Below are 16,613 nucleotides of genomic sequence, written 5' to 3' on the forward strand. Positions count from 1 at the left end.
AAACAACCTGCCGCCCCGCTGCCGATGAGCCGCTTTCTTGGTCTTAGGAAGCGGCCTCTGAGCCAAGCGCACCAGTGCTCGCCCCCCACTCAGGATCCTAACGGGTGAGGTGGGAGGGAGCGAGAAAAGGCCCCGCAACTTAGCCTCACCCTCTTCCCTTCACCACATTGTGAGTGAGCGATCCTCAGCTCAGCCAATCGAGCCATCCCCTCTGAGCTGGGAGGCGGTGCTGAAGCACAGCTCAACCAATAAGCAGCCGATCTGCCAGAGAAAAGGCCTCGGCGGCACGCAGCCCAGCCTCGGCCCCGACAGCGATGAGCGGCAGGTGAGGGGGCAGAAATACGCGAGCGAGCCGGTGAGAGGGAAGGGAGGAGGATCGGGGGAAATGGCAATGGGAAAAAAGATCTAGAGCCATGGGAGAGGAGAATAAAGCACCCCCATACCCGTTCCTATAACGGGTGAGGTCGGGGCCCCGGGTGTTCCCTCAGGACAGCGCACTGTGCTCTCCGCCCCTCACACAAACGGCCTGTCCTTCTCCCAGTCGCGGCGGTGGGCGTGGTGTCCCCCTCCCCTCTTTCTTTTTGTTACGCGTGGGGCGTGGTCCGCGAGTGGGCCCCTTTCCCTGTCACCCGGACACGATCTTCCCTTGCTGTCATTCCGATCCGTGGAGCCAGCCGTGCACGGCAGGAGCGCGGCTTCTCTCTCTCCCCATTGCTGCCGCTGAACCTGGTGTGTGTGCGCGCGCGCGTGTTTTTGCGTTTATTCTGCGGCGGTTCTTTTCGCGCGCCGCCCGTGGGAGTTGGGAGAGACACGTGTCGGAGGGTCGTCGGGATCCTTGCGGATGGTGCAAGGTCGCGGAGCGCCTAGCTGGAAACAATGGGCGGCAGCCGCGCGTGGATCTGGGGAGCCCGTTGCAGGAGCCAGGTTGTAAGAGAAGGTGGTTTGTGTGTGTGTGTGTGTGTGTGTGTGTGTGTCTTATTCGGTTGTCTCTACTCGACTTTCCCTCTTCCCCTTATTAATTGTATAACTACTATTGCTACTATTCAAGTATTAATAACCAACCATGCTAATGGTGGTTGCTTTTGTTGTGCTCGGGTTGGGAGTGGGCATGGGTGGGGTGGGACGAGAATAGAAATAAGGCTCAGTTTTGTAATGCATGTTGTTATTATTGGGGGGTTTTTTTGTACGTTTAATTGTCTGTGCAGAACGACAGGCATTAAACGTGGAGACGGCAGAGAGCCGCTGAAGAAAGATGGACCTTGTAGTAATCGAAACCAAAATAAACAAAGCGGGCGTCTTGGGCGGGTGCTTTTTAATCCCAAAGAAAGAAAGAAAGGCAGATTCTCGAGTCTTTTCATGGGTAGGCGCGTCAGTACAATCGATTGCCCCCCTCCCCACCCCGCACATTCCCCTTCCCCAAACAGGCTCCTGCTGTCCCACGTGCTGAAAGACCAAGGAAAAGGAAGAATAGGCAAATATCACATCGACAAGAGCCTAAGCTTCGCTTCTGTTTAGCTAGGCTGGGTTATTTCTCCCTACTGCTCAGTCACTGTAGTGCAATGATTCTCACTCTTCATTAATCAACCTGCTTCTTGAAGGTGTGAAAGATTATTAAATACAAAGAACCTTGCTGCTTTCCTGTTGCTACTACAAAGGGTGGCTAGAAAATTGTAATGGAAACGAATATGTTCTAAGTTATTAAGCCTGCGTCCAGAATCCCAGACAATTAGAGGCCTATTTCATTTCTAGAACACCATGAAGAAACTTATATTGTATTGACCATATCCTTGTTGGATAGTTTTGAGAGCAATGGCTATGAGAGGATTTGTAAAGCCAAGGTGGAAAGTGAAAGCGGGGAATTTTTTTTCTTCATGGTTGTCTGTTCTTATTGCTGGGCAACAACAGAGAACCAAGAAATAGATGGGAAGCTGATTTTTAACAGCTGTTGGACAGTACTCTGTAGAAACTAAGTGGGTTCAATCACTGGATTATTCTGGGGCAAAGCACCAGGGAGGTTTGTTTGTTTTTTTACATGCTGAACCATAAACTCTGGGCTGGATCCAGGAGCTGCCTGCTAGAAAGTTCTGTGGTCTGTGTGATGCCGGGTATGAAAATGGTTGATGTTCATTTGGTGTGGAAATCCATGTGCCATTATGGATCATACTATAATGTAAAGGTAAAGGTACCCCTGAGCATTAGATCCAGTCGCGGACGACTCTGGGGTTGCAGTGCTCATCTCACTCTACAGGCCGAGGGAGCCAACATTTGTCCCCAGACATCTTCCGGGTCATGCGGCAAGCATGACTATGCCGCTTCTGGTGAACCAGAGCAGCGGAAGGAAACACCATTTACCTTCCCGCCAGAGCGGTACCTATTTATCTACTTGCACTTTTACATGCTTTCAAACTGATGGTGGGCAGGAGCTGGGACCGAACAACGGGAGCTCACCCCATTGTGGGGATTTGAACCACTGACCTTCTGACCGGCAAGACTCTGCTCTTTGTGATCCAAACTGGCAAGTCATTGGGGGAAGAGCAAATCTATTGCAATTCTTGGGACCTATCTGGCATCCATCCTGGTTCAGGTATAGTGAAGGATTCTGAGGAACACACCCAGCCACAAGTGTGTGTGAGGTCTCTTTTATTGCAATTGTTGATGAACTGTAAAACATTGGGAGTGTGTACGCCTTCCTCATACTAGAGATATGGCGCAAGCCATATTCTGTGCTTCCTGTTGGATAAGATAGGCACTTAATGTCATTTAAAAGAGTGCTTTTCAGTGAATGACTTAAGCTTGGGAGTAGGTTGTGAGTGTACCAGGAAGGAAATGCTTCCAGCAATGGTATTTCAGACAATTTTTTAGATCCAGGTGTCACGTGCCAACCATGCTAACTAATTTCCTTGTCTTCTACCTCTACAGGGGCTGAGGCTGGATCTCTGAGAATGGTGTGTGAATCCCAGTGGCTAGTGTGGAGATCGACTGTTGCTCAGTTGTCCTGCCTTCTGTGAAGGTGCAGCCATGTCTGTGATGATAGCAAGGAAGAAAGTGATACGGAAATGGGAGAAGCTGCCAGGAAGAAACACATTCTGTTGTGATGGACGCATCATGATGGCTCGACAGAAAGGCATCTTCTATCTGACCCTCTTCCTCATTGTGGGAACTTGTGCTCTCTTCTTTGCATTTGAGTAAGTTCACAGTGGTTGAAACTTTTGTTTGTGTGGGTGTTTTCAAGGCTGTGGTTGGTTGGAATGGCTCTACTCTTTGAGTTGCTTTGACTGTCAGAAGAGTACATATTCATTGGAAATATTGAGCTGCTGCCTGCTATTGTAAGGGCAGAGTAGATTGGTAATCAGATGTCTTTATCCGTCTTGAGAAGTATTTGTGAAACTATGCTGATATTTTAAAAATCCTTTTTTGATTCATAATCTGACCCAGCCAACTCAAACTTGTGTGAATATATTGGAAATCATTTTGCCTTTGTCCCATGCAAGGGGATGAATAAGGGTGAGGACCTTTAGATCCACAGGGCCTTGTTAGCCTCTATAAAGTACTGTACCACCTCTGAAAGGTGTTGTTTTTGGTTGATGACAGAAGATATGAATATTGTATCTTAGTGGTTTGCTGCTGCCATTGTGGATTTGATAAGTGTGAGTTGCTTGTGAAAAGATAATCTGATTATGATGGCTTGTAAACTAGGAAGTGGCATTGCAGAAGATGTTACTTCAGTTTGTTTCTGCCAAATATGCTTACAGCGTCATTTGTGAGAACTGTTGGCTTGCTAACTGAACAGCTCATCACTAGAGCTTATGAATCATTTGGTAACACAAAGGGTCTGAAGTTTATCTAAAAAACTTGTGGCTAGTCACTTAACCAGGACAAATGAGTGTGCTTTTTTGGAAGGCGCTTTCCAGATTAGCTATTGAAACCATGCTGCAATATAGTATGCATCAAGAGAGACATCTCTGAGTGTAGTTATGTGTTACTGTAAGTAAACTTTGGAGCCAATTTTTGTAGAAAAAATTAAATATAAGAAATAACCTTCTAAGAATCCCATAGTTCACCTTGATTGCATTGTTGAGAGCTGAAATTAGGATCATCTCTGGAAATACAGTGGCACCTTCGGTTAAGTACTTAATTCGTTCCGGAGGTCTGTTCTTAACCTGAAACAGTTCTTAACCTGAAGCACCACTTTAGCTAATGGGGCCTCCTGCTGCTGCCGCGCCACCGGAGCATGATTTCTATTCTCATCCTGAAGCAAAGTTCTTAACCCGAGGTACTATTTCTGGGTTAGCGGAATGTGTAACCTGAAGCATATGTAACCTTCGGTACCACTGTAGGTGCTGGTTTTTTAACTCTTAAGATGCTGTTGTTTTGAATTCATGTGTCATTGCAAGAAATGATATAAAGAAGAAGTTATTGAGACTGGGAATTTTTTTGTGATGTAACACAATGTTTGTGAAGGCTTCTAAACTTTGATATTAACATTTTATGTAGCCAAGCATGAAGTCTGTCAACTAATTATATCAGTGCAGGTTGCTAGATTTAACTCTGCTCTCATCAAGAATCAGCTTAGAAGGCACCTCTTCTCACTAGCAAACTTGAATTCTGATTTGGAACCTAAACATGGTCATATTTGCTTTATTCTGAATGTCTCTCAAATCATCATTATGATCTAATCCTATGTACATTTACTTGGAAATAATCCCCAGTAATTAATGAAAGATGGTACATTATACAGAAAGAGGTTAATATAGAATCACACAATCACTTAAGGGTTATGATCCTTTGATTTCTTAATTGATATATATGTCCAGATATATATGTCATATATATATATGATATATGTCATATATATATATATGATATATATGTCCATATCAAAATCCTGAAATCATGGATGCTGCCACAGGTTCAGCCTTCTTTCTTAGAGATTTTGCTACCTTACGTTGAGCCCCTTAAGACACTGTGCATGTGACATTCTGGCAGATAATAGACTGATTGATCCAGTTTCTACCCAGCAGCTGTTGCGCAAAACTAGATTGTGTGTTGGCACTCACATCATTTCCAGCTCACCTTGCTAAGCACTCAAGCATTTGCTGATGAGATGGAGGGAGGGGTAGGTAGGACTAAGCTAGTATTTCTAATCCAGCTTGGAAGATTCAGGGCAGATAAAAGAAAGTACTTCTTCACGCAGCGCATAGTTAAACTATGAAACTCCCACTCACTGGAGTCATTAATGGCCAGTAACCTGGATGGCTTTAAAAGAGAGTTAGATAGATTCACTGAGGATAAGGCTATCAATAGCAACTAGCTATGTTCTATCTCCACTGCCTGAGGCAGTATTCCTCTAAATACCAGTTGCTGGGAATCACAAATGGGCAGAGTGCTCCTGTGCTACTTGCAGCCTTCCCATTGGTATCTGGGTTGGCTACTTTAAGAACAGAATGTTGTACTATATGGGCCATTGGCCTAATCCAGAAGATTCTTCTTATGTTCAAATTCCATGCACGTTGAGTCTCCAGGTTTATCTGCCTGAAGGTTTACTTTGACTCTCTTCTAAACATGATACAAACAAGTTGACAGATCTACCCCTAGGAGCCAGCTACCTGTGAACATATGAATTGATGCTTCAGAGCTAGCATAATAGAGTTTATTGTTGTATTTTAAATCCTGCCTTTTCTCCAATAAACTTAAGGAATACATGGTTCTCTTCCAGCACCACTTTTATTTTCACAGTGCCACTGTTAAGTAGGTTAGGCTAAGACAGGGGTGAGGCCATCCAGATGCTGGATTCCTGTCAGTGCCAACAAGCATGGCCATTGTTTTAGGATGATGGGAATTGTAATGTTGTTGTAATGCAACAACATCTGGAGGGCTGCAGGTTCCCTATTGCTGCAGTAAGAGATGGTAACTGGCTCAAGGTGATCTAGTGACCTTCATTGCCAAATGGGAATTCAGACCAGGGTCTCTCTTGATGTACATACACTACTGTAGCTGCTATACCTCACTGACTGTTGAGAAGCTGCCCTCTGATCCTGGGTTCGGAGTAATGATCATCACTACTGTCATAGTAGTGCCCAGCAAGTTATTGCCAAATTAGCAGCAGATTCTGATAAAACAGTGAACACCCAAGACTCCTTTGACTGTTGTGTGATTTGGCATCTTCTTGTTGAGTGACATATGCTCCTTGATGGGTCCTTGTTTGGGTAAGGTAGATCCCTAATTGAGAACACTGAACATTTGTCAAGCCATTTAAATGTTTTTGACAATAATTGACTATGGATGGGAAGAAGTTTTGGAGTAACCAAGTCCTGGCACTTTGTGCAGCTCTGTCTCACTATATTAATTTTATTATTTATACTCCACCCATCTAACTGGGTTTCCCCAGCCATTCTATTTTCCTGATGCACATTTGAAAGCAGATTGTGCAGGGATTTTTCTTTTCATCTGTAATGTTGGGGAGTGCTTTTAAAGGGAAAAGAAGAGTTTGAATCTTCGTACCACTCCAGTTCTTTTGTGTTTCTCTAAGGTCCTGGGCACCACCTCCTTACGCAAATACAATAACAGAAATGAGAACAGGACATGGTGAAGGGTAAAATCAAGGACTGCTATGTACATTCAGTGTGTACATACCCTGGAACTTATTGCTGATTCTGTTGTATTGGTCTAACCTTAGGGGTCAGGTTAATTGGTTTATTGCGATTTGTTCCCCTTCTTGTGGTCAAAGTGAAACAAAAATTTTAAAAAACCCATTTCACTTTTGAAATGGAGTTGTGGAGAAAGTCTGGAATGTTCAGTGTTTGAACCTGTCTTCTAAAGGAGGTCAAATCAGTGTCACAGATTCCTGAAAATCTTCATGTACTATTCATTTGACTGTTACTTGAGTTACTCTTTGGGTAGAAGAGTGCCTATTTGCTGCTGTTTTAACTATAGCAATGTTGTGTTGCCTGCTGAAACTGAATTAGGAGCTTGTTCAAGCCATGGAAGAAATCTCAGGACACTTCTATCCATTTATCCTTGGATTAGAAACATATGTTATACTGTGTCAGACCATTGGTCTGTTTAGCAGCTTCAAAGTACGGGTCAGAGTTCTTTGTAAGAAACTTGTAAAGAGTCCTGCATAGTGTTTTAAAGTCCTGGCATTGCTTGGCATTGTGCCATCAGGTGATTGACAGATTTGTGGCCCTACCCATTTGTCACATTGGGCCCATTGGAGGTAGGTGTGGTGATGATCTGACCCATCAAACAGATCCAGTTTCTCACCCCTGATCTAGCTCAGTATTGTCTACACTGGCTTGACACCTGCTCTCTGGGGTTTTTGATGGGTATCTCCCTGTCCTGTCTGCAGACACCTGGACTGAATCTGCAACCTTCTACTTGCAGAGCAGGTGCTGTCCTAGAGCTACAGTCCTTTGGTGAAAGTCAGCTTCTCAATTATTCTTTTTGGGGATGCATGTGTTCTCTCTAGTTACAAGAACTATCTAATGTAAGTTTTATTATATTCTGTTTGGCATGACCTCAGTTTGCTCTGTTACTGTTGTCATGTGGTAACTTGGCTTTTGTCCCAGCAAGGTGTAGTCATGTTTTGTATATGCACCATCTGCCCTTCTGTTTTTATTTGTAGAGTGCCTCCCAAAATGTGACTCTTCCAAACCTGATGCAGTGAATTAAACCCTTGAAAATGTGTCTGTTCTTGGGAAATACTTGCACGAGCAAAAGAGAAAGGGAAATAAACGGTCATTCAGTTTAATCTTAGTGTAGCCATGATCACTTGAGCTTGGATAAACAGACCCCCATGTTCCTATGCTCTGGCCACTTCGCTTCACATCTGCCATTGATTACTTGCTGACACTTCTACACCTCTTAGCATTAGGACCTAAACCTGGGACTAGCAGCTTAAATCCCCCTGGCTGTGTATTGGTTCTGTAGTTTTCAAAGAGCTACTGGCCTTTTAAAGCAAAGGGGTGTGAGAGACTGTGCTGAGAGAATGTGCCACTGGTACAACCAGCATATTTGGGATTTCTGCATGGGAAAGAAGTGCAGACCCACTCCTGACTGTAAATGACCCAGCAGTTGTATATAACAGATAGGGAGAAGAAGCTGCATAGACAAGTGGAACAGGAGATGAATCCTCAACATTATTATTCTTCACAAGGCTGTGTCAGTGGGTGTGTGACTTGCTCTTTGCTGCCCAGTGCTCTGTTTTCAGTAATGTGTTTTGCTATTTTGCTAATGCGATGTGACTGTGTCAAGACACATTTGCTTCCTGAGCTATAAAAAAATGGTGGAATGAAGTTATATGGCTTTGGCAGAAATGTTATAAGGAACTAGGTACAGATAGATTGTTAATGTATTAAAGGCAAAAAACAAGGTTAGAATATGTTAAGATTAATTACAGGACAGAAAATAGATGAAGATGGAAAGGAATTGCTGAAACAGTTAATTGAAGTGGAATACAAAAAGGGAGGTGTGAGGAAGTCAATGAAACAAGTGAATGAAAGTTAAGATTGAAAATATTGGAAGTGTTTTTAATTGTTTTTGTTTTGTTTTGTTAATTCAATGTTTTATGTAGTGTTTTTGTTTCTGTTTTTGTATTATATTATATTGATTTGTTTAATTCTTTTTCTTTCTTTTTGTAATCTTTAAACTCTTAATAATTAAAAAAACAAAAAAAAAACAAAAACAAAAAAAAAAACATTTGCTTCCTGGTACAATTTGATCATGACTATTTAAGCCTTGCTATTATGATAGTGATGTGGCAAAGGAGGCATGCCCAGGAGAGCCTCTTACATCCCCTTCTTTGCCCAACTCTGCACAACAGCTGTGCAGTGTTATCAGTTGGGTCCTGCTCTCTGATAGTTGCTGCCACCCTCCTTTTTTGTCACCCACAGCCCCAGAAGCAAGGGGAAAAACTGAGCATGCACAAAAAGTTAATTTCTAAAAAGGTTCTGAGCCAGTGTACTCTGCAGTCCTTGCACACAACTTGCTGGGAAAATCAGGGCTAGCTTCCAATTGCCTTCTCCTACTCTGATATCAAGACAGCTTTCTTGTTTCCCTGTCATACCCCCCTCCCAAACTTCCTAAAGCCCAGGAATTCTGGGACTAATGCACCCTTCATTTCCCAGACAGTTACCTTCTAAGTTATTCAGAGTTTAAAGGCAGTCAACACTCCCTAAGACTCACCCAGATGGCACATGGAGATTTTAGAATCCTGAGATTGGCAATTGCACACACATCGGTGGCCAAATTGTGAAATTTTATTAGAAGTAATAGATAGAGGAGGAGCAAGTGGAAGGTAAAAACTGAATACAGAATAAACCATAGCACTGTGGCTCTAAAACTGGGCTAATCCTAATTCACCCGCTACAATATAATACTTCTAATATATTTAAGAGTAGGCTTCAAGGATGGTCAGCTTCCCAGTGGCATGGAAATCCCAATCTTCAACCCTCCCCCCAAAGGCAGGCAGCTCAACTTTTTAAAGGCTCTTTCCCTCTCTTTTGAGGGAATGACCTTTGACTCTTTCTAACCAATAGGGAGCCAGAGCTAGTTTGGCAGATAACTCAAGTCTCCCAGGTAGGCATCTTAATACCTTTTTGCATTTGAAGAGCAGGTGAGGAAGTTATATGACAGCTTGACTTAGGAATGGTGGGGCCAGGAGATTCTTCCTTCACAAGTGGGACTTGCTTGTTGCTTTTGCTAGTGCTGCCTCGCTGGCTGGTGTTTGGTTTTGTGGAGGAAAGCCGGGCAAGCTAAACATTATTTAATAGGGAAGAACCCTTATCCTGAGAGGGGAGGTGGAATTCCCAAGGAAGCTAGTGGGCTGGCAAGAGTTTCAAGTGATGTGTATGTCTTCCTGATGAGTCATGACTCTGTCCAATTTGTTTCTAAAGTTATTCTACCTAGAGATCTGTCTGGTGAAATAGATCTGGATATATTAAGTGACTTGTGCACATGCAGAAAAACAGGACTTAAAATGTGAGTCCTGGAACAAGAAATGACAAAGAACAGGCTTTTTTTACTTGACACCAAGAACAGAGATTCTCTTTTAGGGTGATGCACAATGAACCTGCAGGTTTGGCTAGATCAGTTTCATAAATGATGGTATGCAAAATTCCTGTCAAAGTACCAAGCTTCTGTGTCATAGTTGTGCCTACAAATAAGGTTTTTTTAAAAGTCTTTTGCTTGTATTTCCATGAATGATTAAAGTGCCGTTTGAATTTGAACATATTCCCTGCCTGCCACCAAACTTCTAGTGCTTTCAAATAAAAATTTCCATACTAAATATTTAATCTCTCTTTTCCCCCCCAAATTTTTTTATTGGTTTTCCAAATTTATAATGAACACACAAAGAAAACATTACAATAGACAAACAGACAAACAAACATATATCTTAACTGTTAAAGACCCAATTTAAATAACATTGTTAAATGACTTCCTCAGATCCGCCCTAACTGTGTTTCCATAGTATACTCATTTTAGCAGTTTTCCAAAATCCACTTTCAAATAAAATTAACTTGTTCCATTAACATCTTTCCTTCTTATTAGTCTTATTAGTCCATAATGTTATACAATTCAATCTATTTTACTCCTAGGCCAATTTGTTACTTATAAGTAGTTCTACTTAAATTATGTTAGAATATCTAGCCAAATAGTCCTTGAACCTCTTCCATTCTTCTTGATGCTCCTCCTCCTTCTGATCGCGGATTCTTCCAGTCAAGTCAGCCAGCTCTAAAAAGTTCATCATCTTCATCTGCCATTCCTCCACTGTTGGTATTTCTTGTAGCTTCCAATTTTTGGCTAACAAAATTCTTGCTGCAGTTGTGGCATACGGCTAAATATTTAATCTCAGATACTGGAGGAATGTTTTCACTGAAAGGGTTGTGGCTGGCAATCCCACTTGCTAGTAATGTGAAGGTTGCTTGGAGTACAGAAGAGTGCATTGAAAAGTATTTCACTGTGGATGCTGATGAGCTTTCAGCATTGATTGATTGTGGGGTGGGAAAGTCACCACTTGGCTGGATTTGGGTGGTGGTTGCTGCTGCTCTTGCATCTCTTCCTTCTATTTTTGTGTTTAACTGTATTGGTTGGTTGGAATTTCTATTACTGTAAGCTGCCCGGGTGACAGTGGGAAAGATTTTAAGTATGGTCTATATACTGAAAATTTCCTACTAAGGGATGGAGGGAGAGGCATGGGCTGTTTTTGTTACTTGGTAGCCACTATCAAATGGGGCTTCTGTTTGGCTTATGGGCGTATTGGACATTCAGCTAAAGATTCCTCTTTCTGGGGTTCTTCCCATATTCTCTCTAATGAGGGCATGGAAGGAAATTCTGTCTGTCAGTTCCAGTTGATTTGTTTTAATGGTGACACAAGTTTAGCTGGCTGATGCACATGACCCCGCCCTTGTTCATATGGTGGCGTTTTTGTTTTGAAAGTTTAATTTTAGTTCGCTAAAGAGAGCATATCAGATGAGTAATGAAACAAGCCTTCTGAATGTTCGGAATGCCAAAAATATTTGTGAAGCAACATTAGAATGCTGGGAGAATGTAGTTGCTGGAGTGGATTTCTGGTGGCTGGTGCAAGTTACTGATTTCTAAAGTACTAGACAGGGGGCCAAATAACAATATAATTCATTCTTCTTTCTTAAAGTGTGTTTAAAACTGACCCACCTTTATTTTGGAGAAAGCAGCTGTGAGACCCCATTCCAGGTTGGTGGCCTATACCAGGGTACTCCTGAAAGGTAGGAATTTTTGAACAGAAAACTGCTTCTGGTTCCTAAACTGGATTGGAGCCTCACATCTTTTTCTTTCAAATAAAAGTGCTCATATTTAAGCACATACTTTTTATGAAGTGTAATTAATGTAACATGTATTTAGCCCTCAGATAAGCTGGTTTGATAACAGTAAAGACTTGTCCCTGATACTAGTAAGATCATCTGTTTTCTTCCAAATAAATACTCTAAAATGGCGCAAGAGGCACTGGAACATTTACAGTGGTTTTCCATTTCCGAAGGCTGTTAATTAGCCTCTTTGACCTTTCAAGTTGACTCCTATCTCAGTTATATTTCCTTCCCTCCCTTCTAACAATTGTTAAAACAGGTACTGTTGTAAACATCTCATTCTTAAAAGCAGAATTATTTGTGCAAAAGAAGTATGTGCACACTTCCATGATTAATTATTCTGACTTCCAAATTCAGAATTGAGGGGTCTTGTCATATCAGTGAGCTGTTAAACCAGAGGTAGAAACTTGGAAATGGTGTCTCAGCATTTCTTGTTAGATATTAATTCAATAGGAGAGTGTGTGTAAAAAGAGAAAACAAGGCGGGGGGAGAAGAGAAGGCTTCAGCAGTGCCAGAGAGTCAGCTGTTCTTCATGGGTTGTGCTCCATGCAGAGGTTGTTCCCTGCTGGCTCCAGCAGGGATGTGGAGGCCGCAGAGCTACTGTCAGCATCCCACTTCCTTCTTTTGCTGCAGGAAAGGGGTGGTCTCCCCCTCTCCTTTCTTTCTCTTGTTCTTGCTCTTGCTAGATTTTCCTCCACAGTTTACCTACCTCCTTGTTGTCTTAGTAATAGCGTCCTTTTGGGCAGGAACATTGTTAAGATAGGCATAGGATAGACATGGTGGTGCTCTGCAGATCTCTGTTTCCTGTCCTTTTTTTAAAAAAAAAAAACTGTAAAAGGTCGGGATGGTGATGCAAAGGTGCATGTTGTAGCAACCATTCTGAAAGTAAGCTGGTGGTCCCAGTCCAATCAGCACTTGGGTGGGATACGTCTTTTGCAGTCAGAACATCTCAGGCTCAGTCCTACCAGGTAGGCCCGGGAAAGACTTCCTGTCTGAAACCCTGGAGAGCTACTCAGATGCTAGGATGGAAAGTCCAGCCTGTATTATGGATGCAAATACATTGTACTTGAGGGCTGTTCAAAAACATTGTGCAAACAAGTGCTTTTGCCAGGGTCTTGCCTTTCAAAAGACTGCACTTTGATTTCAGTGCTTCCAGGGGCAGATAAATGCTTTCAAACATTAACTTTCAAACATAGGTATATGAGAAGGCCCCAAAAGTGTTCTGTGTAGACTTTGTTCGATTATCATACTTCACTAGCATTTGCTCAGCTTTTTCCTAGTTCTTCTCGTCAACAAACAATGGAACTGGAAAGTGTATTTTTTAAAAAAATGTCAGAGTTAAAATCTCGTTTTGAAAAGATGGGTTCTCAAAATAAAACAGAAATCTGCAGCAAATATCAGTTTCTACCCTCCAGCTAGGGGGAAATCCATGGCATTTGCTTTAATCCTGATTCTATTGGTACAAGGTCTTTTTTTTCATGCCTCACTGCCTCTGAGCATCAAGGAGACATGAAGTCAAAGGGCAACATTTTAAAGCAATTAGGTTGGGGGGGGTTAGCCCCCCCCAAAGCGTAATTTGGCACACAACAGGCTTTGTGTCTGATTTCAGTTGCTATGGGCTTTTCTCTCATTGCAGGTGTCGTTATCTTGCTGTCCATCTGTCCCCAACTATCCCTGTTTTTGGAGCTGTCCTCTTCCTATTTGCAATGGCTACCCTCCTGCGCACAAGCTTCAGTGACCCAGGAGTGATTCCTCGAGCCTTGCCTGATGAGGCAGCTTTCATTGAAATGGAGATTGGTGAGTGGGTGGCATCTTCCTCAAGCTTTCCAAACATAGTTCTAGCCTGTTGGGTGGTGTCTTCTTCAAACCTTCCAAGCATAGTTTAACCACTTGAGTCCGCAGGTATGGAAAGCATTCCCCCTCTGCTCCTGGATGATGAAGGGTATGAGAGGGTAGGGTCCTGCCCAGAGATATGGTTGCACATCACTTACTTTATGCTGCATACCAGGGTGCTGAACCCATGGGCTTAATCAGGCCTGCCAAGCTGTCCAAAGTGGCTTGTCAGCCCCCCTGTAAATGCACCTTTCCCTCCCTTTGTGCACTGCCTTTGCTATGACATCATGTGCTTTGGAAACAGGAAGTGCTCCTTCCTGTTTCCTGAGCACCTCTAAGCCATTAGCAAGAGCACAAGGGGAAGAATAAACACTGGCAATAGCAGGAAGAAGTGCCTTTGCTTCCTCCCAGCCCAGCCCTGTGATGGGGAACAAAATTATGAAGAAAACCACTGTCTCCAAAGAGCAGAGATTTAAGTTTTGTGGAGTGGTTTGTGCATTGTGTGTGAGAAAGATACACATACCTGTCTAGTTGTCTGCCTGGGTGGGTGGTGATTATGCCTTGTGAGAGAGTGTAGACTGGTAGTGCCCACTTTCACTTTTACCCTGGCATACAGCTCTCAGAAGTTTGACTGAAAATGGTAGCCACCCCTGCCTTATTCAAAGTGGTTTTCATTTGCAGAGGCAACCAATGGGACTGTGCCTCCAGGCCAGCGGCCACCCCCACGCATTAAGAACTTTCAGATCAATAACCAGATAGTGAAGCTGAAATACTGCTACACATGCAAGATCTTCCGTCCACCACGTGCCTCGCACTGCAGCATCTGTGACAACTGTGTGGGTGAGTAGTGGGACTGTGATTGTGGTTGAAAAAGAAGCTTAATATAGGAATTCTCCTGATAATCTGTGACAGAGGTCACAAGAGAACTGTTGTATATTTACTACAAATAAAGAAGCTCCCTGCTGTAAATGGCTGAATTCTGTGTCCTGGTTCTGTTAGTCATGGAAGGAACACTGAATTTCCATCTTTATGATATGTAAAATTTGACCAGGCATGGTCTCCACACCTTCAGTCCTCTGTTCAGCCATAAGGACTAGGAACTTGATTTTGGTTTTGTTACATAAAAGCATTCTCAGTTTTTTTACATTCTCAGTTTTTGTTCTTGGTGCCTAGACAATCATCAGGCAGTCTGGGTGTGCTGTGATCTGGAACCTAACCAATAGCAAGGTTAGGTTACCTCTTCCTGAGAGTAGTGCATCAGCAGTTGTGTTTTAAGAGTTGTCACAGATTCAGAGGGAGGAGGCATTGCCCTACACCAATCCCCTCCCCCCGCCAAAAATAAATAAATCCATGTGGTAAAACTGCTTGTTCTATACCTGAGAAAGGTTAGAAAAAAAGTGTATTTTTTTCCTGGGATGTGGCCACTTCGGATATAATCACAAAAGCCTCCTTCCAAAAGGGCAGTTTTTACCATGTGGGTTCTAAAGCGAAAAGTTGCTCCTTGGCAGTTGTCCCACCCCAAAAATGGGTGTGTGAATCTGTCCATTAGCAACTTAGTACAGGAAATTGCAATGTATCTTTGACATGTTAGTGGAATTCAAATACATATATATTTATATATGTATGTACTGACTTCTTGCTGAGAGTTATACGGCTAGGGTGGAGAGGTACAGCTTTGGCTCTGCTGATGTGCTTGTCTGGCTCTTGCAGAGCGGTTTGATCATCATTGCCCCTGGGTGGGCAACTGCGTGGGAAAGAGGAACTATCGTTACTTCTACCTCTTCATCCTCTCCTTGTCTCTTCTCACAATCTACATCTTCTCCTTCAACATTGTCTACGTTGCCCTGAGTGAGTCCATGTTTTTGGCGGGGGGGCGGAGGAGGAGAAGAGGGGCTATGTTGCTGGTGATTGAAAGAGCACTTGGGAAGGGGGTGGTTTTATTGGGAAACAATACCTGCTCTTCCTGGTTTGTTTGGCACCTGTAGACTAACTAACTTTTCTCCTTTCACATAGAATCCCTGAAGATTGGCTTTTTGAATACTCTGAAAGAAACCCCAGGGACATATCCTTTTTGCTTCCGCTGCAGCTGTCTCTAACCTTCCTGTTGCAGGAGGAGAATGAGAGAGACCATCTTGAATGGAGGGGCATCAGGGTGGGGTTGTCTGCAATGTGGGGGGGAAGCTAAGCCATCTGTGGTTCAGTTCTTGTTCCCTAACTCAGCTGCTCACAGTCCTGGAGGTTTTGATCTGCTTCTTCACACTTTGGTCTGTCGTGGGTTTAACTGGCTTCCACACTTTTCTGGTAGCGCTGAACCAGACAACTAACGAAGATGTGAGTGTCAATACAAAGATACACCCCTTCCAGCAAGCAGCCTTCCAGCTTCATATGTGACTCCTCACACTCTTTGTAGGAAGGCTGCTAAATGCAAACATGGGCTGGGAATCCTGATGGGCAGGAGTGGTTAAATACCATCGGAACATGGTCCAAAACATCTTTTGGATGGATTTGAACTAAATCAGATTCCTTCAAATAACATTGCAGAACCTTTCTTTCGTTTTTTTAATCCCTAGTTCTTTCTGAAATGTTTTAGACGTGGGAGGAAGGTGCAGCTCTGGCTTCTCTACTTTGGGAGCCTCTCTTTCAGTCATAGCCTCCAGAGACTACCAAACTGGAAGAAACTTTTTCAAGTGCAGATTAATAGGCAAGATAAAAGTTTTGCTGGACAACAGTTTGTCAAGTCTTTCAGTGACTTACCAGATTCTGGGACATGGGCATAGCCAGGATTTATGTTAGCGGGAGGAGGCTGGGGGGGGGCAGAACTGAGTTATCTGTGATGCGATTGGTCAGTTAAGTATTTTTATTATTTATATGATGATGGACAGCTGCACCACCCCACCCCCAGCTGCGCCCATGTTCTGGGAGCAAATCTGCTCTGTAAAT

The 16,613-nt window shown here is 43.1% G+C and overlaps 1 protein-coding gene across 5 annotated transcripts in view; it reads left to right on the forward strand.

Moving 5' to 3' along the window:
- The window catches only part of ZDHHC9 (zDHHC palmitoyltransferase 9), a 21,756-nt gene continuing 5,143 nt past the window's right edge, over positions 1-16,613 (forward strand). The window contains exons 1-7 of one of the 5 annotated variants that reach the window (XM_081848118.1): positions 3-355; positions 2,920-3,185; positions 13,477-13,637; positions 14,355-14,513; positions 15,384-15,521; positions 15,687-15,733; positions 15,900-16,004. In XM_081848118.1, the coding sequence (XP_081704244.1) occupies positions 3,019-3,185; positions 13,477-13,637; positions 14,355-14,513; positions 15,384-15,521; positions 15,687-15,733; positions 15,900-16,004 (777 nt within the window). In that variant the 5' untranslated portion in view covers positions 3-355; positions 2,920-3,018. Of the gene's footprint in view, positions 356-605; positions 730-782; positions 925-2,919; positions 3,186-13,476; positions 13,638-14,354; positions 14,514-15,383; positions 15,522-15,686; positions 15,734-15,899; positions 16,005-16,613 lie in introns of those variants that run through there. The other 4 variants (XM_081848117.1, XM_081848119.1, XM_081848120.1 and 1 more) reach the window with 4 other exon arrangements.

This window comes from Podarcis erhardii (genome assembly GCF_964252035.2).
Source record: "Podarcis erhardii genome assembly, chromosome: Z".
Lineage (NCBI taxonomy): Eukaryota > Metazoa > Chordata > Lepidosauria > Squamata > Lacertidae > Podarcis > Podarcis erhardii.